Source organism: Pseudochaenichthys georgianus, chromosome 14 (genome assembly GCF_902827115.2).
Source record: "Pseudochaenichthys georgianus chromosome 14, fPseGeo1.2, whole genome shotgun sequence".
In the NCBI taxonomy this organism is placed as follows: domain Eukaryota; kingdom Metazoa; phylum Chordata; class Actinopteri; order Perciformes; family Channichthyidae; genus Pseudochaenichthys; species Pseudochaenichthys georgianus.
In genome coordinates this window covers 25,512,007-25,533,675 of record NC_047516.1, presented here as the reverse complement: position 1 = coordinate 25,533,675, position 21,669 = coordinate 25,512,007, and the positions used below count along the sequence as shown (strand labels likewise).

Sequence of the window (21,669 nt, the reverse complement as noted above, 5' to 3'; positions counted from 1 at the left end):
CACCAGCGCTCCAGGGTCTTGCCTTGATGTGTGATAGAAGTGAGGTACCACAGAACCAAACAGACCTTACAGTGTGCCTTCTTCTGATTAGGAGACAGCAGCCTGATCTCCCATGTCCTTCACTGAGGCGTTGTGCGGTGACAAGCGCACACTGCGGCCCCAGTAAAATAACAAAGAGCGACTTGCCTGCTTGTCAGTCTATTTGCTCTATTTCCTGTCTCACGGCATTCTGCGTCTCCCTAGGCCACACTGTAACTTGGCGCTTAATAGGCTGTGTAGGTCTCAATTTAAAATATGAATGTGCCGATCAGAATGTGTAGCCACGTGCGTGCGTGCGTGCGTGCGTGCGTGCGTGCGCCTCCCTCCCAGCTATCCTTCCAACTCCCTCAGTTTCCAGCCAGTGCATCAGTCCAAGCAGGAGTGACATGCGATGGCGTTCTTTGTATATCTACTCCAGGGCCACGCTCTTCGTGTCTCTTTGTGTCGCTGTCACTGGAGCAGTAAGCACCAGCGGAGGGCTTGAAACACGGTAATAACAGAGGAGACGTGTTTGTTTGTCAAGACAGCTCCGGCTCTCCGGGCGAGGGCCTTGCTGGATTCATGAAACATGACAGCTGTTTAGAAAACAGGAGAATCAGCCTTCGACATAATTTCTAAGGAACTTTTACACTCAATAGTCTATACACTTTTTGGATATTTTAATGTAAGATGCATACTCATTATAATGTACACAGTAAACACTTGACGGTGGCAAAGCAATGCTAGTTTTACAGATAAAAATTCTAACAAGTAGAGGTCAAGTTTTTTTCTTTTTATCAATTTTGTTTGCCCTTATATGTTTTGCCCCTTTTGTAGGAAATCCGACCACCTACATGTCATCTGTTGCAGACATTATTAGCCATGTATGGGCATGTGGACTAATGGATTTGTGTGAATACATAAACATAAGAACAGTCCATCAAGCACTCAGTCTGAAGATGTATCATTAATCATCATGAATATGGCTTTCAAAACGACATTAGACAGGGTTGTGCATGTCGGTGCGGTGTTTGGGTGTAGGACGGCTCCAAAGCTCTCTATGTGCACAATCATACAGGGGGAGAGAGGCCACACCAGGCACTTTGCTTTTAATGAGGATAGCTCTGAACACATGCATTCCCCTGTCATTGCACTAAAGAGCTTGATTGCAGACGCCAACGCTTCCGATGACAACAACGACATCTGTGAACATCTGCTTTGGAAATTTGAGCTGGCCTTGGAACGGAACATTGACTTTGTTTTCCGTCTTCATGGACCAATTAGGGCTAACGGATTTACACAGCCGGATCAATTCTAAAACAATAACGGCATCGCTATTATTTCTCTCGTCTGATAGCAGTGTGGCTCCAATGTGCCATTAGCATTAAAGAACAGCAAGCACCCTGACCTCCACAGCATTGTTGCTCCAACTAATATACATCCCTGGAGATGCTTTTTCCTTTAATCTAGAGAACACACAAGGCCGTGTGTGAGTGTGTGTGCATACCCTCCCTTGCTTCCTCCTCTCTGGCATCCTTGCTACAGTTAATTAACAGTTATTAGTGTTAGCGCAGAGCACCGGATAAGATGTCACAAATCATCAAGTCTCTAGGTGCAGTTCTAGCAATTAAGAGCTCTGTCGCACCTTCCCTCTCCACAGTCATTTGGTACGCATCCAGGTTCCTTTTTAGACCTGAAAGCACTAATCAAATCATTTCTGCTAAGAGATTTTGTCGTCATTATTTCAAACCCTAACGACATGACACTACCAGCTCAGCACCTCCCCCGGCCCAATGCAGAGCTACACTTCCCTTAGCTCTGTTTACATGGAATAAAAACGTGATGCTTGTTCCTTCTTGAAAAGAAAGTTTCTAATTACCCAGCAGGCTTTTCTCTCCACAGAAATGTACGTAGATGCCCAGTCAAGCGCCATTGTCTGAGTATAAGCAAAGGATGTGTGAAACTAGGGAGATGAAGAGATGTAGCATCAGATGAGGACTGTTTAGTTGCTGATTTTAATGCTGGCGATGACTTCTTCTCTCTGATCAATTTGACATCCCTCTAAATGGAAATGTAATTGCATCCGTCTGCAGTAAAGATACCTTGAGCTGCGCTTCTTGTTCTTTGCAGCTCAACACAGTCCTTGCATGGGCTTTTATTTATTTGCCATTTATTCGCTGGTTGAAATATGCTCCGGCTTCTTAATGCTTGTGGCCCAGAAGTGGAGTGCAGTGGAGTGGTGCTCAACGGTGGCAAGGGGAAAGCCTGTTGAATAACCCTGTACACCGCTCTTCAGGACTCTGGAGATCGAATCTCTTATTGTGATGTAGCTGCACAAGCTGACAGCCTTGATCAAACCCTACTAGCTCTTACCATTATATTTAGTCTAAATTAGGATGATTTGGGAGCACACTGTTCAGGGTTGGCCCCGTCTGTTGTATTGAATTTGCCTAGCCTCAGGGCCCGAGACAGGATGTGAGCAAAACAAACAGATTAAAAGCTTAATCGCAGCTACAGTAGGTTGTTTTAAAGGACTATAATTAAGGTAAGGTATGCATAGTATATAATGGCTATGATAATTGTAATCATATGAACCCCTCTACTTGTAGTATAGAGGTTATATGTGCGACATCTGTTCTTAGGCTTTGGATGTATTTTTAACACACAACAATTTAACATAATGGTTAATTCTTGAGACAGTGTGGAGAAAATATATATTATTTCAAAACCATTGCCAACTTGTGTATAGGCCTGTTCACTAAATGCCTCTCAAGTACCTAATCTAGACACAGTTTGGCTGCAGCACATGTATAATTCATTTGTGTTTAATTGCAGTGTGATAAAACATAGAATCAAAGTGCTAAAAAAAAACGTGTAATGAAAAAATATGAACCCACAGAAGCTAGGAAGTAAGTTAAACTTTATTTATATAGCACCCTTCACAACACGAATGTACAAAGTGCTTTACAGTATACAGTACACAATACACAATTCAAAGTAAAACTATAAAATGTAGAAAAAAGCATAAAACACAGCAAGTAAAACATAGGATAAAACACCAATGAAGAAATCTATGCAACTTGTTAATTTGTGCAGATGAGTCATCCCATGGGGAATATGGAAATATCTCCAAACAAAACAAAACGAGGCAGAAAACGACGAACAAAGACAATGAAACCAAGATGACAAGCTAAAGAAGCGGATATAAATAAGTAAAATAAACAGTATGAATCCATAAAATGACAAAGATAATACAAATGTAATATCATTAGTAACACACTGATGCTGTAAATGTAATTATATGGTGTGTACGATAGTATGAAGCCCTTATTAAACGGTCATATCTATCCAATCTTGATACCACCAAAATAGGAAAGTTTTCAAAAGCAGCCGGTCGTAGAATAGGAGTATCAGAGTTTTTTTTAATGCATTTTGCTTAGTTTTAAAATTTGAAAATGACCAAAACATTTCATCACAGCCACAGCTTTTTTATGGTTTATATTCCGTTACTGTCTCGATTGTGGTTTACTTGTGGACCCACTTAAAAAACAATGGCAATTCAACATTCAAGCACGTCTGAAATGTTCTTGAGTATTTCTTTCTCGTCATCTCTCCGTCTATAATAAAGGGATTCTGATTAGTTTAAGGGGAAACATATTTGACATTTAGGAGAGATATTGGAGAATTGTAACCCTAAGAGAAAGGGAGCGGGTCATAAAAATCTGACCAGAGAAAATGTGAAATATTGTGCGGTGATATTGCTTAAAAGGTTACATAAAGTGGCTACTCCAACTCAAATCTACGTCATTACAGTTTCTTCGGGTGTCAGAATAATACATGCTTTTGTTTCCCCCAACCACCACTGTAGGAGTGTGAGCTCCTGAATCCCATTCACTTGTGCAACTAAAATGAGTAGACGGCCATTTGCTCTGTGTTCGCTTTGATGTGGGCACACTGCCAGCTTTGTTCCTGGCTTTTCATTTCGGAGACAGCTAGCATCCTTCTTGCTTTTCAACGTCAAAATCCCTCCTCCCCGGGGGGCGATTCCTGTCAGGTGTCAGCAAAATGACGTTAACAGTTGTTAGAAATGACACAAGAACTGCCATGGATCAGCAGTCATGAATCATCTGCTGAATGGAAAGAGACGGACAGACAGTGTGTTTCAAGAAGAAAGAGAAGAATGGGGGGGGTCATAGCCAAGTGCAGACTGGCTACTCATGTGACTGCACCGGGCTGTGGTATCTACCTGCTTTTTATTAAAGCTGATACAAAGATGAGATCAGGGAAGTGCCGGGGACATCCGTATTCACGATGTGAGTTGGTTTCATACTGTGTGGTTATATTGGCAACAATGATAGCTATCACTGCTGAGAAGGGTGATATCACAGGCAGCTCCTGAAGGGCGTTATTACCCTGGACTGATCCGGACTGAGGGGTGAGACTGACAAACACAAAATACGATTTTAGCATCATAGCAATGAAAAAGGAGATAATGGTAGCTGTCTCTATAAAAAAATAAGGCTTAGAATGTGAATCTATTATATATTCAAGGGATGTAAACAGTAGCAGGAAAACATTAGAATATAATACAATCCCATAGCAGGCGGGATGTGTCTGTGATGGCTGGTTCTGTCGTGGATGAAATGAAAGAATGATTGTTCACTCTTATCTCATCACATCATCACCAACCATTTCTTTGTAAAAAAATAGCTCTGCTTCACTTCCATCATTGTGTTCCATTGTGACGCCAGCAGTTACATCTTTCAGCCAGGGATGACACAATACCAAAAATGTAGTAGCCAGAACATTTCTATATTTAAAAAACAATTCTATGTTTTATTGCTGTGAACACATGTCCTTTAAACAATTGTATGTATTCAAGTTTCTCGGCGAAAACTATATTTAACAAGATTTCAATTGTACCCATACAATTGCTGTTGTTAACGTTCCCCCTATTGTTATTTTCTCTGAATAAAGCTTAAACACAACATTATATACTCTATGGAACAGTATTTAGAACATTAGAAAAGGGATTAGTGTTTTCAATTAGCAGCAACCGTTGGCGCTAAATTGAAGTGCCAAAAACCTGCAGTTTCTCAAATGACCACTCTGGGATGCCTCGAAAGGTAAGACCCCCATGTTAAAACAGCACATATGACAGTATGTGTAAACATGTTTTCAGCCTGGTTAGAACTCTTTGGGGAACGTACACGTTTGTTAGTACTGGGTGAAATAATTACTTTTCTTCAGACTTTAAGTACAAATAATTTGGCTTTTAAATAGGTTTCAGCCTTAATAATTGAGGCAATCGGTTTCCTTGAATTTCTTTAAATCAACTATGCATGAGGATCAGTTTATGCTTCTACTACTCTGCTTTTCCCCTCCAACATGCTTCTATCAGCCAAACACACCTTATCCATATATAGCTTTTGGACACAAGCCTCGACATGCCCCATAACCCAGTTTACACTGCATTTCATTCAAATGTGAACATTGGAAAATGGTGACTGCATTGTACATCTCGACGGAGGAATAGTCATTTCTGAAATACCAGATGGTCTTATTCGTAGAATCTACTGTGCTCTGCATATAATGCATACATCTCTATTTCCAGAGTGTTTCAAATGAAAGACAAGGTCAAGTACTGACTAAGGGCTATTCATGTGATAAAATGAGTGTTCTCTTGGAAGGACATGGCATTGTTGCCAATGAGTATGTTGCATTAAAGAAGTGGAGAGCTCAAGTGAGGATGGAAGTGTGGATGGGGAATGCATGGATCTCTGAATTTATAAAAACACATTAGCATATTGCACTTTTCTACAAACTCCAACTGCAATCTACAGTACAACTTTTAACATGCTTGCTGCAATTAGTTTGACATGTGTTCCTTACTTGGCCTTTTTTATATAGAATACACTCGGTTGGCTGGTCATGGGCTAACTTTATTTGCAGTAGTGACAAAGAATGGTGTACTTGTGAACAAACACCAATAGGTGCTTCCACATGTCCCCTGAGCTAATGGCTGAAGATGGATGAGTTCATTTAAAATGCTCTCTCTTTGTCTGTCTGTCCGTCTGTCTCTCTCTGATGAAGGTCTCATCAGAGGGTTAGTCAGACACTGAGGGAACGGTTTCATTTCCCCCTCATTACAGCAGGCACTGGAGAATCACAGCGCTTCAAAGCGGCTTGATTGCATTATCAGGCCTTCAGTGTAACACGGTCATAATCTGTGCCATGAGACAGGGGGCTGGATGGAGGGAGAGCGGACCTGCATTTCAGACTTGCCTGGGGTGGATTCACTTCCTGTACGGATTCTAAAGTGATTATTAAATATATTGCATTATATATCATTCTGACTCAAATGTTTGCACATATTGAAATTGTTTGTTACTGATCATTTTGCTAAAAAAGGAATTCCATCATCTTCCTGGAAGACGTCAATGTACCGGACAAATTGGAGAGATTCCGACCATACATTATCTGTGTTTATTGAGCTTGAAAACAATTGATAGACAGGCTATATAGAGAATGACATCAAGGGATGTAAACTCGTGATGTTTGCTGTAGATTGACCGGCTTCTGGAATAATAGCTTTCAGTATAATGAGATCAACTCTCCAGACAGTCTTATTTTAGGGCTATTTTATTTAACTACCGATAAACAAGAACTAACTTAATAACCACCAATGAGATATTGGCAGAATACATTTTTGTCAGCAATTTTTTCAGTACCGGTCGACAGTTGCTTAGTAACAATATCCCTTACATTGCAGACTGTAGTGTGTGGATGTTAACGGAACTATATAACACAAAGTCACTGAAAAGGAGGTCCACATTACCAAACCTCTGGCTGATTTCTTGTTTCCTCTGCTCTTAAATGGTCATGAAATCAGTTATTGTAGCTTCAAGTACACCATTCCTGTTGTATTATGTAACGTGGTTCTTTTCAAGCATCACTGAATAACCTTTCTCCCCATTTTAAGTAGTTGTTACTAAGTCATCTAAAGTAAGCAGCTTATCTCACCCTGGAGTCCTTTATTTGTTATGTTGGTGTTTCAAAGGTCAAACACTGGCAATCACTGTTTATCACTCCGACAATCATTATCAAGATTGGCTGCGGATAAGGAGCTATAAAAGAATTGTAATTATCACCATTTTAGAAACGGTAATTATGGGCATCATTAGCATCCATCATTATGTTTAAGTGGGGCAACGGTCCACTAAACTGGTGTTCATCCTGCTGCTTTTATCAGTTCTCTACCATCAGTGTAGTAAGAGGAAATGTTGGAGGACGTTTTGGCATCAGGGACAATTTCTGACTGGCCTGCTTGTTTCCCAGAGGCCAACAGCTCCCTTATTCATTTGTAACCACATCTTCACCCTGCTTTAGTTTGAATCAGGAGGAAATCACAGATGTTCATAGCCCAATTCTTCTTCAAGTTCAAAGGTGTGGACTGTAAGTGAATTTGTAGAATATGGGTTGAAGGACGGTTCACAGCTTGTGTAAGGGAACAGAAAAAGCAGAGCTTAATTGAAACGAAAGGGAACTGAGGAAGTGTGTTACATTTAACAATCCCTGCTGATAGACATCAACCTAGTATTCACACTTTTCACCAGACCTAGAAGAGCTTCGGCTGTGAGCGACTGATGTTTGGATTCAGTAGTGTGACGTGGAATTGTGCATAACGTCTCAACCACTGCTTTGTGGATGAATTAGTAATGCTGAAAGATTCCATTTCGTCTATCTAAACGCTGCTCAACGCGCTCAACCTGGTTAATATAAAGAGCCACTACATTTTTCATGCCGACGCCAAGTGTAGCCTTCAATTTAACATGCGCTTTTAATCCTGAGAGTGCTACATTGCTTTTTAATGTCGAGGTACATGGTGTTTTTAGAGTAACTCGTGAAAAATGCATCAGCCATATGCGGAGCAAATCAGATCCATTTTTCTTCTTCTTTTAGGGGTAAAGGAACAAAGCAAGACTACAGAAAAGAGGAGCGAAACCAATATGTTGTTGTGACACATCTGTCACCTCGGGGGTCTAGGGGGGACACCTCCCGCGTGCTGAGAAGATGTTTGTATTTGTGTGTGCAATGGTGTGATTAATCGCGTATCACACATGGATGGTGTGTTTATTTTCAGTGCTACATACATGCAGATAACCAGCTTATGGCTCGAAATAGGAAAACATGCCAGTCGGTATATGTGTGCCCCTCCATGTGTGAAGTCATGGTCAGTGTCAGGTGTTATTGTGCCTGCAGCCTAAAGGGGTGACAGGTGCTTGCCTCTCCGGCCCTGTTAGATTCCCTCACAGACCAGAGGCTTCAGTCAGAGCCTGGACTCTCTCAAGCATGACTAAAAGACGCTCCTCTAATATCCCTTGAAAACACATTGTAAAGATGTGATAAAAAGCAGTTAGTAGCTTGATATAAGGTATTTAATTGTTGCAAAGCTTGTCTGCATACATAAATAACATGCTGCATTATTTCACATGGACATTGTAACTCCAGTGGGAGTTGAGATCTATTGCTTTACTGTTGAGCTTAGAGTCTCTTAAACCTTAGCAAGGAGCCTATAGCATCGTGTGTGTGTGTGTGTGTGTGTGTGTGTGTGTGTGTGTGTGTGTGTGTGTGTGTGTGTGTGTGTGTGTGTGTGTGTGTGTGTGTGTGTGTGTGTGTGTGTGTGTGTGTGTGTGTGTGTGTGTGTGTGTGTGTGTGTGTGTGTGTGTGTGTGTGTGTGTGTGTGTGTGTGTGTGTGTGTGTGTGTGTGTGTGTGTGTGTGTGTGTGTGTGTGCGTGTGCGTGCGTGCACAAGAGAGAGAGAGGGAGACGGACAGTTAGCTGCCCCGGATCATCTTGTTGAAGCTTGGTGTTGGTAAACACAGAACATGATAAGTCCAGCTGAGGCAGGCACACATGATTGGGCTTAGCGTTGGCAGCACTGACGCTCCCCTGTGGCATGTGCTGACACCAGGCCACCAACACACAGATCTAAGTCCACGTCACTGTTTCGTCACACACACTGGCACTACTTTGTGCGTCTGCTGGTGTTGCTTTAATAGCAAAAACAAACTCTTAAGGTGGCCTCTTATACACAATTACATAAACACAAACAACACACCCATTCACAAAGAATCACACACACTTCCAGAGAGAGAACCCACTCTATCTGCGCCCTGGGAGCCTGGGTCCACTCAAATAACCCCATGGTGAATGTGCAGTTGTCAGGCGGCCAGCGGGGCAACCTCACAATGTGCACATTTAGGACCCAGAGCCTGAAGGCGGCGCAGAGTTTGTGGAGGAAAGCGTGGAATGTGTCCTGCGGGCAGATGCAGGCCGCTCTCAAAGGCATCTCTATTACAACCAGACAAGCGGGGCCTTATGTCATGGTCACCGGCCCCGAAGACACATTTCCAGACTGCTGGCCTGCACCATGCCAGCACACGCCCTCGTGGAAATCTACTGGCCCCCGCTGCGCTCCACTTCACTGCCGGAGACACATCTTTGATAACCAAGATTGTTTACTGCAAAAGTAGACAGTCATAAGTGCTTCAGTGAAAGCCTAAGTTTCTCTGTGATGCCTTTGACGATAATGAACTGAAATAAGGGTGTGGCAAGCTGTGATGTACTTGCATTTGATATCATTGATCTGTCCCTGGGACATCTTTTAAAGTTTTCTGTCAAACACATTTTATTTTTACTGTGGCTGGGTACATCACATGATCCTGTGCCATGCATGACAGCTCCGCTAAGGTCTGTCTCCAGCCGGTGGCCTTCTATCGATAGTGACAGATAAGAGCCCTGTGATCTTGTGAGGCACCAGGCACGAGCGTTGATTGCCATCCCCGCTGATACCGCCGCATGCTAATCATTGTAAACATCATGTTGTGGCTTTGACACACTTAGGCTTATCTGTAATTGGTGTAATTGTTACTAGCGTTTAACGAGATCGTCTTCCAGATATGCGGCGTGCCAAAAGGGCCCGGCTATGTGAGAGGCTCCCTCAGATCTGCCTCGCTGATGGGGGCATTAGATCAACACTAACTCCTCTCACTGTGCTATTAATGAACAGCAGCCACGAGCCGGAGCGCAAACCTGATAAAAGGGGCTTGAGATGAGGGGGTCATGAAATATTTAAATATACAGGGCTTCAAAGCGGAAGAGGCCTCTCTTTCTTGTCAACAGACAGACCCCCAGCCTCTGGCCCCCAACCATCTCCACATGTAGGTCACAAACCATAACCACACTGTTCCGCTGTAGCGGCCGCCAGGGGAAAGGAGGGGATTCGCAAATGAAATGGCTCCTGTCTCCAACACACATGAATACTCTCAGTCTTCCTCTTGTTTAAGCGTTCTCCCATGTTCTAGTGTTTCACAGAGGGGGAGACGACGTCAGAGAGGGTTTCCCACCACTGTCTCAGTGGAGTCTGACATGTTAAAGCACTCTTTCATATGATTCCTGCCGAACACACACCACCGTAAGGCCCCCTTTCCCACAGAGATATGCAGGTTTTTGGCAGATCCTCTTCTAATGGGCACGCAGTAAGGATCACCTGTCAACTAAAAAACAATCGGCATTCCATTTTCATTGGGAGAGGTCGCATATCATCTTCCTCACTCGCCAGGCATCTTGTGTTCACCTTGCACTTTTTTTTTTATCTCATAGGGGCCTAAACTCTCCATTTCTCTCCCCCCCCCATCGTTCAGCCCCCCAGCAGGGAGGCAACTATACACAGAACAACGAGCTTATTTAGCTCAGGCCCTGCAAAATGCAATTAGAAACCCCTCAATGGCCAGCGGGGGCATGGTATGAGATGGAAGGAGAAAGAAGGACATCGACAGAAAGGGAAAAGGGGGAAGGCTGGGGGAGGGCAGGCAAGACCTCCCTGCTGTCTGTCACCCTGCTGGCTTTTGATGTCCGTGGCCAATCTCGTGTCCCCCTAGAGAGCCTATCATCAGGCCCCCACTCCGGAGCTGTTGAGCATAGAGAGAGCCGTGGAGAGGCTTGTTTGAGTGGAGTGCGGTGGATGAGTGGGGCTGTCTCTGTTGGTGCCTGACAGAATGGTCTTTACGGAGTGTTTCAGTGGCCTTATCCCTCCAACCGTACTCCTCCAGCCCGGCAGGTCGCTCGGGGGGTCTGCAGAGGGTCAGACAGGTTTTAATGCAACGCCTTAGTGGTGATGTCCTCAATGCTTTCCTCTCGTCATTCCTTTTTAAATAACACAGCAGGCTGTTTCTCTTCCTCCCTCTTTGGCTCCTTCCCCCCTCAGTCCTGTCTGTCTCTGCCCGTCTCCTCCTGTTGTGTTTTTCTTTCTCCCGCTCTCTTCCTCTCTAGTTCCTCCTCCTTTATCTCCCTGCCTCCCCTTGTCTCCTCGCTCCCATCGCTCCTCTGAGAAGAAAGAAACAAAAAGGGAAAATATTATCCCTGCCAGCGCAGTTGCTCTTGCTTAGTGTTAAGTCGAGGCCTCACAGGGGGGCTCCAGCACCACGGCTCTTTGCTTGTGGAAGTCTGCTGGGTCTCCGCAAATATAAAGGCATGCCGATTAGGGAGAAAAATTAAAGCTGGGGGTTCGTCATGCAGCGGGTTATCTGTTAGGAATGTTTTGTCTGTCTGGGATATGGCTGCACTGTAGCTTCAGAGAGGAAATTGGGGTCAAATTAAAAGAAGCTTATAATTCTCCTTTTTTTTTGTCATTGAGATCAAATGACACTACGGCTTGATTAGGTTATACTGAATAATCCTATCAATGAATTTGTGTGACAAGCAGCACTAAGTCCTTTTTACAAGGACACTGACGTGATGTAAAGATGGAAGTGAACATCACAAATGATCTCTTTGAGGACTGAACATTGAAATTCAGATTTACCCGGTTCAAAAGCTGAGACATTTCATTTCCTCTGCTTATTTAATCTCCACGTAAACCTTGAGTTACAGGCGTATAAATAAGGACACAGATTTGGGCTTTAAAATAATTTGACTTTTGGGAATTTGTAATTAAACTCACATGAAATGAAATTGTTAAAGGTAAGTCATGCCTGATATGCATGATGTTGTTTGTGTTTTTGAGGCGGGTAACACATATGCTCCTTTCTGTTTGAAGGGGAGGGAGTGATTGACTGGTCTGAAATTATCCACGGCAATGTCTGTAATTTAGGCCAAAGGGTCTCCCATTTCTCTTGTCACCGGGCAGGGGGTGTGTGTGTGTGTGTGTGTGTGTGTGTGTGTGTGTGTGTGTGTGTGTGTGTGTGTGTGTGTGTGTGTGTGTGTGTGTGTGTGTGTGTGTGTGTGTGTGTGTGTGTGTGTGTGTGTGTGTGTGTGTGTGTGTGTGTGGTGTGTGTGTGTGTGTGTGTGTGTGTGTGTGTGTGTGTGTGTGTGTGTGTGTGTGTGTGTGTGTGTGTGTGTGTGTGTGTGTGTGTGTGTGTGTGTGTGTGTGTGTGGTTGCATTAGGGATGTAACTAAAGCATTTGAGCCAGCGAAGGTTAAACCAATTGTCTTGTCTGCATTGTTTTCTAAAGTGAGTCCCACGGCAGCGGCATTAGACTGATGGCCAGTGGAGTAGGTTTGTTCCCGTTGACAGGCCACTTCTCTCTGCACTCAATGTCAACTGGATCTGATTATTGCCTACCAGATCCAGAGCCTCGGCCAGCTTTCAGAGACCGCTGGGAGATAAGCAGATACAGATAAGCAGATAACATCTCTACAGGCTTTTAACAACAGGAAGATATACGTTGCTGCTGCTTCCCCGGCTGACATGAGATGTGAGTTTCATATATCTTGGCTCTTATTATAACAAAAAGGATCGGCTTTTAGAGGTCTCGTCATCCATGTGTCCTTCAATCTTCCAAAAATGTTCCCAGAATGACAATCACATCCTGTCTGCCGAGCATTGGTTCAAGTAAGTAGGTAAGGATATGCAAAATTGAGATTATATTTTGGCATTGTTATTTACAACCTTAAATTTGAAAAGTATGTCTGTGACGATACTGATGGAATTTCTCGAGTCTTAAATCTCTCATTCTCTGTCAGGATGTTTGATTGATGCAGTTTAAGAGAGAGGAGTGTTTTTTTCCAAAGCCTTCTTCCACTTTTGGCATTGCACTGTGTCCCAGTTTGTGAAACGGTTTAATGCTGGGTACATTTGTCTTTGTCTCCGTATGTGTGTTTGCATGCACAGCCGTGTGTCATCCACACATTAATACAAGCAATGAGTGACAGATTAATTTATGTCTGTCTACGAGTCTGAGGAATTGGGAAGAAAAGGCCTGTCAGTGCTGCTTGTCAGGGAGGGGTAGAGATTAGAGCCTGTTGTCATTGACAACCCAGTGCAGGCTCTGAGAGATAAGGTCGGATGTAATGACTGTTAAAAAACAAATAAATAAGAAAAATTAATTTCAAAAAACATCCTCACTCCGCCCTCGAAAGCCTGGGGAAGAGGAGATGTTGGCATTTCAAAGTGTGTGGGTTTATGTGTTAGCAATTATAAATATTTCACAGTTCTTGGATTGCACTGCAACATTTGGACAATTCAGATCTTAAGCAACAAGCAGGGTGTGATCTAATCCCACCCCCTCCTCTGAGAAGATTTAGATTCGTTTTTTTAATATCCATGTAAAGCAGGTTGTTTTTACTTTGAACTGTGTGCACTGCATGTTATTATCAGGCATTATAGTGTTGATTCCAATTGTCTGAGTATTGTGTGTAAATAGGCAGTGAAACATGTTGAAACATGATCTTCCTCTGCCAGTGGTCCACTCATTGTGTTTACAGTGTTTCCATGGGTTAGACTTAGAACCCCAACATTAAACCCCATGATAAAATATGTATTTCTAAGTTGCCATTATATATAGCGAAACTATTACCTAATAAGGTAATAAAGTAAATTATGTGAGTGTAAATCTTATATTTTTGGTTACCATGTTTTATTGTTTTTCAGTCTGATTATTGGGATGGATGATAATGTGGAACTCTTATACATTATGCATTTTAAAAGACATTTAAAAATCACATATTTCTGATATTTTCCGATATGGAAAATCAGTTTTCTTTTTTTTTAAAGTTTATCTTAAACTTCTTATTTTAAGCAACTCTAGCAGTGTTGCAATGCCGGTCTGTCATAAGTTGGTCCTAAATTTGTTCCAGACATAAATCGTTTTGGATAGATGTCCATAAGACTTATCTTAGACATTCATCATCCCCAGAGGTTGAATCCTTACACCTTTATTGATCCTTGTATTATATGTATTGTTACTGTCGTGGTCCTCAGAGGATTAAACAAATTGACTTTGGTGATCCCTTTTGGTTCCTCTCCTGACCGTATGAGGTTCATATTTGTGGTTTGAATGAAATCTCTCATGGTGAACCGCCATGATGCCCCACACATTCATGTTCCCCTCATTGCAGTCCTTTGTCTAGCTCAGGAGTTACCGTATTTTATTCTCAAACAGATGACTGCTGTTCACCACTCATGATGACTTTGTTCAATGTCATTCACTTTCCATTTCCTAGCCTCTCTGTTCAATCCTGCTTTAAATCATTAGATATCTTTAGCCCTTGTCAAGCAAAGACCGAGCTCTGAGTCAACAGGCAAAAGTAATGAGAGCTTTTAACATATTACATTGCCGGTACTCATGTTACACTTATCAGTAATATTTTAAACGAGGGTAGATTTGGCATAATGGAAGGAAGCCTCATAAAAGTGAACCAGCCCCTTGTGATTGTAATGGAGGAGAGAGTTCCTGTAAAATTAAACCATGGTTGTGGGGGAGAGACAACCTCTGGTTTCTTTGAAGTGGGGAATCGGCGTCCAAAAATGGAATAAAAGATGACAAAACGTCAGAGTGAAGCTGATGGTCTATAGACAGAACTTACGTGCTCAGACAGCAATTACTGAGATACATAGCACACATCAAGACATTGTGTTTGATCTCAGTGCTTCATTCTCTTGCTCAGACATTGTTTTTCTATGAAACTGTGCACTCATTTTTGTCCGTGTTCATCTCTGACGTTGTTTCATTTGAATTCAAAAAAAGTGTGCCGTAAGCAATCTGTAAGCCGGTTGTTTGGCAGTGTGGCGCTAATCACAGACTTGTGGTTTCCTCAAATCTGATAATGACCATTTAAAATGGGGAACAGCGACTCCTTCATATCTGCTCGCGCATTGGCCTGTGAAAGCGACTGGGGTCGGTGGTGTCGTATAAATACATATCCTAAAGCCAGCCATGTCATGCTTCTGAAGCCAAACCACCATACGCTCTTGATGTTTCATCACAATTACCGCTTCAAACATAAGAATCCCTGTGATCTAATTACATCCAGCCACAGTTGGTACATTTGCAACTAATTTTAGAAATGATATACTGCATTTCTGATTTCATGATCTGAGGCACTGTAAAGCTACATTGTGGCACTGTTATCTAAGATGTTTTCCCACAGCCTATGAGCAACAGTACGACAGAGGTTAATCACTTCATTAGTTTAATGTTGAATGCACAATGCTTACATCTGTGAAACGCACAAGGGTGCATAGCAGGAGCCTCCAACTTGATGAACACATGGTGTTCTTTCTCCCAGGCCCTTTGTGACCACAGCCTTTGTCCGCTGTAACTGAACCAAGTGGCTGGACTTTAACCATCCATCTGAGGCCAATCCCCTGCCTGCCCCCGGATGGTACTTCACTTTCTGTCCTTCGTGTCATCAGTGTGTCCATAAACAACTATGCCAAGCCCATTGTAACTTGAAGAAAATATGCTTTAAAATGAGCATCTAACTGCGGTTTGGGGGAAAGTGCTGTTGAGTTGCCACTCTGAATCTAAGGCAACTTACAGAATATCCCATTTCCCATGACTTCATGTTTGAATGGCCGGTCCAAGCCAGCAAGCGGACCATCAGTCTCTCTGTTACCGAGGGACGGATTAGCATCTCAGCTATGAGCTAAGTCTGTTTTCTGCTCTGTGGTTGCTGGGGCTGCACTGGCAGGGAAATACTTTGCAATATGTGACTATTGTACACCCATTGACCTCCCAGCCGGTGGGTTAATGCTCATTAGACAAGCTAGAGGATGCTAGGAGTTGCACCATCAAGAGGTTTTCTTAGGAATGTCCAGCATGAGATCGAGATTCGCCCTATATGACAGATCGAGGCGATGAAGGATGAGTGCTGTTACTTCTCGGGTAAATGTTACTTTCAGGCCTGCAGTGTGAATCCTAACAAGAAAGTCTCCTACTTTAAAAATCTGTGTGATCTCTTTTAAATACACACTACTAGGAGGTGGACGCTTAAAGAAAGTCACTGAGCTCTGTAGGATCTGGCAGAGCTGTTTTTTGTGACCCTGGGTGGGCAAGCTAAGGAAATAAAATCTTGCTGAAATGATCACAAAATTATAAACGTGGTAGTCATGATTTATGTCAGTGGTGGAAGCTTGTTGGGTTCAGACTCTCCGGGTGGGCCGGGGAGAGCTAAAAGCTCAAATTGAAGGCTGAATGACCCAAAGTGCTTTTTATATTAGCAGCTGACCTCCCTTCAGGCCACTGGCCAGTGGAATGGGAGGTGGTCCAACAGGAAGAGCAGCCTGTGCTGCTCATAAAGGAGCGTTTTGTTTTTCCTCCCCTCACGGTAGCAGCACCCTACTGGGGAATTCATTAGGGGCTGACATCATCTCACTCAGTACAGAGTGAAAGAAAGAATATCTTTCTGCCTGCGCATTCCCCTCCTTCCCTCCCTCCCTTCCTGCTTTCTCTCATTCCCTCTCTCTCTCTGCCTCCTTATGTAGCTCTGGTGCGCTGCTGTGTCTCCTTTTGCGCGCCATTTACGCAAAAGGTGCACGCGCTGTTGTGCGCCTCTGAAATGTGAAATCTAGCTCCAAGCTTCCAAGAAGCCCAAAAACACGCGTGTGGTTGTCTGCTGAAGGAGCACGACTGAGGTTGAATTCAAGTCCGCCTGGAAATCAGGAAGTGGGAGGACCCGACCGTGAAGGCAGCAGCTCTCAGGCAGTCAGTCGCTGGATGAATGGGAGTTTGTCTGGTGCTTGGTAGCGGATGGGAGAGGCTCTCGAGTGCCCACGACCGGGATCCGTCAGAGAGAGCAGGGCAGTCAGGCTGTGCAGCTGAACACACAGCGACAGCGGGCTCTTACCTGGTGAAGTTTCGCTCACTGCTTCTGTGATTTGGCTCCGTCTCCCACAGAGGAAACTGGCCGTTCGCTTTGTTGGATTGGTTTGCTCCGTCGGACGCAGCCCCTCTTCCCTCTGCGCACCGACACACCAGCCCACCCGGATCCTGTTGGCTACCTCTCCTGGATATTTACCACAGGAGAATATAGGCGAAAAAATTCAAATTGTGACCCGGGGAAGCTGAGAAAGGTGGATCAAAGGATTGTTCTCTCTCGTCGCCTCAGTGTTGTTGCAGAAGCTCTCCGTGGCGAGACACATGGTTCCCTTTGTCCAAAAGGCGCAGTAGCTTTGTGAACGGCTTTGGATTTTTTTTTCCTTGGAAAGGCTTCTTCTATCTTCGCATGGCTGTTCTCAATTTAAACGGAGTAGACTTCGCCGCCCTCTGTGTGGATTATATTATTTGAAAAGCAAAATGTGAAGCGAGGCCACATTTAGCAGACCGAGAAAGTAATATCCTGACTTATTTGCCTTCTTGCTAACCTTGCCACATCAAAGGTATGCGCGCTGGCTCTGAACCGCTTATAATCTTAGAAGTAATTGTGTGTACGTGCAAAATGTCTACGTGGAATTGTTTTAATAGTAAGCGTTTTCATGGCCCCTCTTTTGCTGTCATTTATTCTGCAGCCTTTATTGTTTACATTCTGTCAGTGTTGCATTAGTGGAAAACACCTGATTCTTGGCAAGGTTTGTATCGAACCAAAAAAACAACATTAATTTATTCGCCTTTTCTGACTTAATTATTTTGTATTTGTGTTTGTTTAAATACGTTGCTTCTCCAAAAGACACGAGTCGCATAGAAACTGTCACAGCACGCTGATTTTAAATATTCCTGACATTAAGGTCATTATATCACAAGGAAATACAACCGTAACGCCAAAGTGTAATGCTTTAACATCATTTTCTCTTGTTTTACATTTCGCATTATATAAATCTGAGATGAGGATATCCACAAATCTAGTTACCGGAAAATAATTGTATTCAGAGAAAGCTGTCTGTCAGTCTTCTTCACATGTGCAGCTGAGCGGGTGTTGTCTTGTTTATTTTCCCTGTTGTTGCAACATTTGTGTTACTTTGCAATATATTGTTGTGAAATATAATATATATACGACTTAGTATTTTCACCCATATTTCACTTGTATTTTATTCAGGTATAAATCCCAACTCGCACATTGTAGATGTCTCTTGTTGCTGCAGGAGGGCTGGGCTGTGTAGTCACGGAGCAACAGTGCCATCAAGTGGCCTTACCATGAAGAGCCACTTGTTTTGTTTCAGTCCGATATCCAATATTGGTTTTGATCATGATGCTCAGGTTACCCCAAATTATTCAGGAGAGAATTTTCGGCAAGACGGGATGTGGACACTGGAGATGTCTTCGTTTTTAGGCTCTTGAATTTGACATGTTGAAATTGAGAGCATATCAAGTACAAATTATAAGACTTATATTAAAAGCCCCTAATAAACTTTACTGAAGCCAATTAAGGATTTAGGTTTACTTTATCCAAAATGACAGTTTAATAACTGAAGTTTAATTGTAATTTGCCTTAAGCATATAATAACCCCCCAGTCAACAGTCATTTCTGCACTGAACCCAGTAACAATATCCAGGAGCCGGTTTGGACATGTTGCTGTAAAATGATATGGTACTGTGATATTTCTCTAATTGCATTCTCCTCTTCTCAAGGTCTCCGATGCCAACTCAGAGAAATTCTTCAGCACAGCTGCAGTTAAAGGTACAGACATTTCATTCTTATTACCTTGCTGTAATGTTGTCAATATGATGGTGCAGGTATATTACCAATCTTCCTGTTGTCATTGCCATCTTGAAATTGGAATGCATTCTCCCAGTGCGGCAATTGTAATATTTATGTATGGTTGTTTGAGATAATGCCACAGCAATAACGCATCACATCCATAAAGCTGATCCAATTTACCCTAGGTGCACAGGTATGAAATACAGAAAAACCGAGACGTGAGATTAAATTCTCTCTCAGCCAGAATGGAATCATTAAAATGTGCAAACCAAAAAGGTATTGCTGTTGTTGTTACATATATGTAACATGTTGCCCTGTGTGGTGTTGGTGACAATGTCTTGCAAAAGTGCAGTAGGGCTTGTCCAGCAGCCAGAGGAGGATGTACTAATGCTGCAGGGAGTGAAGTAAGGGCAGGAGGGGCATCTGTTTACGGCTTCAGTGTGCCAACACCACATGTGACCTCATTATCAAGTCACTAATTTGCTGTTAAAAGCCACCCCATTTTCTCCGGCTCGGGGATAATGGAGGTGCCCTGCGTGAATGGACATTTCTCTGTAATGGGAGGGAGTAACCATGCAGTGCAGGAGGGAGGCTCTGCGATGAGGGTTATGACCCCTTCAGGGCTGTGGCAGGAGGGGGACCATTGCTGATGTAGCCCTGCACTTTGCGCGGCGCAGACCTCCAAACACATTTCCCACATTCTGGCCTTTGATTCCCTCCAGGGCTTGATTTGTGGCGTCCATTGGGGGGGCTCAATGGCCATGCTTGACAGGGAGGTTTCCTTTTGAACGTGCTTCTCTGTGGACTGATTTGGTTCCCTTGAAAGGATTAAGACCCCCTTTGTGCAGCCTAAATCAACAGAGGGCCCCCCTCTCTCCCCCTCTATGAAAGGACCTGACTGGGGAAACAGTACACAAAATACGCTTTCTCTCTGCTGCATGATAGTCCACTCTCTTGGCCCCTATCCACATTTAAATATCCTTTCCTTTCTTCTCTTTTACCATCTCCGTCCCCTCCTCCTCTCCTGCCATATGCTAATGCTTTCCGCCGTTGCAAAAGGCCAGTAAAATAATCCAGGTGCAGGGAGAGCCAGAACCACTGGTATTTTTATGGGAGACAGTGTTGAGATAAAAATAGTAGTGCGGGTATTTATTAGAGGGATTGCTATTACTCTAATGCAACCAAACCCCAGAGCAAGCAACAGCTCCAACACATTTGGCGAGAGGCTTGTTTGTGGGACGCTGTGTCAATATTTGCCAAAAGGCAGGTGCAAAAAGACAAAAAAAACTATAACCTTGATGCAGCAAAGCTACATGGAAATATGAGTAATTTGTTTGCAAATTATAAAAATCTATAGCTTTATTCACAATGCAAAGAACTTTATTGACACTGAAAATAGCTTGATATTTGTGTGACATAATGATTATTGTTCCTGATGAGTCAAAAGCTTATTTCCCATTGTGACTGATAGGGACAAAAGTAAGACACATTATTATATCCTAAACCAACAGAGCTTTGAGAAGGCCATTATAATTCAGCAGCTGATGTGTAGCTTTGGTAATGATTGACTGTTGGCTTTTATTCTCTGCAGCCAGACTGGAAATCAGCCCAGGGCAACCTCAGGTCTCTTTGAAGACTTAGTGCAGGTCCCTCATCTTTTAATCTCACAGCCTTCTCACCTACTCAATAATTACAGTGTATCTTTCATGCTACCTCAAAAGCAACGTGTCTTTTTTTTTCTTTCTGCCCGAGGCCTACGCTGCATTTTAAAAAGAAAATCCAACTGATGAGAATGTGGCTGTTGTGTGTTTTCAGACGTTGATTTGTTTTCTCCGCCTCTTGTGTAAGCCTCACCATGGGGCCGTCGCTGTCAGCTGTGCATAGTTGTCTAATGTGGAGCTTAGAGTCGCCATCACTCTCTGTTTGCCTCGCTGTTTTTCTCCCTGTTCACTCTGGGTTCAGTTTACCCAGGATTGGATTTCATTAACTAAGAGTCATTAAATGTTAGCCCTAATTACCGTGCTTGTCAATGTGCCTGCAGGTGTCAGCCAGCTAACCTGATTCATTGGCACTGCAGGAGAGTAAGCACCAGTTAAAACAATGTTGTGTAGTCTATTTGCCAGCAGTGAAATAAACAACTTTTCTGAAGCTGCTTCCAAGGCGCCGTGGGTGGAAATCGGTATCTAAGCCTTATAAAGACTGTCCAGGGAGGGGGTTGAAGTGCCCAAAGGCCTGCAGACAGATCTATCAAATGATTAAAGCTGTGTCCCCAGGCAGTAATATCTTGTCCCCCGTTTACATTCCCATCCTTTATGATATTGTCAATCCACAAGTCATCCCAGAGACTCCGCCAAGTCAAGACTAAGCTCACTGTTCATTGTTTGGTGAGCGCAGCCCCAGCAGCCAGATTAAGATAATGCTGCATGACATTTAAAAAGTAGGTTTGAAAATGTTCTCATCAGTGAACTGTTGAGTGGGGTCTCTATTTAGAATAGAAAAGATGCTTTGGACGGAAAATAACTAGATAATGAAATAATGCTAAAATCCCAAAGCTTTTAGATTGTCTTGTACACATGATCAAAGTCGCACCTTAACTTAATGAGAAATAACTTCCTCGTTGTTTTTCAGATAAAGGTAGAGACTGACTTGAGATTTGTATTTGTTGGATAGATGAAGAAGCTAGTCCCTAAGATGTGTGACTGGGTGCCGTGCGGGGGTAAATGATGTGCACAGC

The 21,669-nt window shown here is 43.1% G+C and overlaps 1 protein-coding gene across 1 annotated transcript in view; it reads left to right on the top strand.

The window, feature by feature from the left end:
- The window catches only part of auts2a (activator of transcription and developmental regulator AUTS2 a), a 288,131-nt gene that overhangs the window by 236,695 nt on the left and 29,767 nt on the right, over positions 1-21,669 (top strand). The window contains exon 6 of the mRNA XM_034099585.2: positions 18,866-18,914. Coding sequence (XP_033955476.1) covers positions 18,866-18,914 — 49 coding nt within the window. The remainder of the gene's footprint in view (positions 1-18,865; positions 18,915-21,669) is intronic.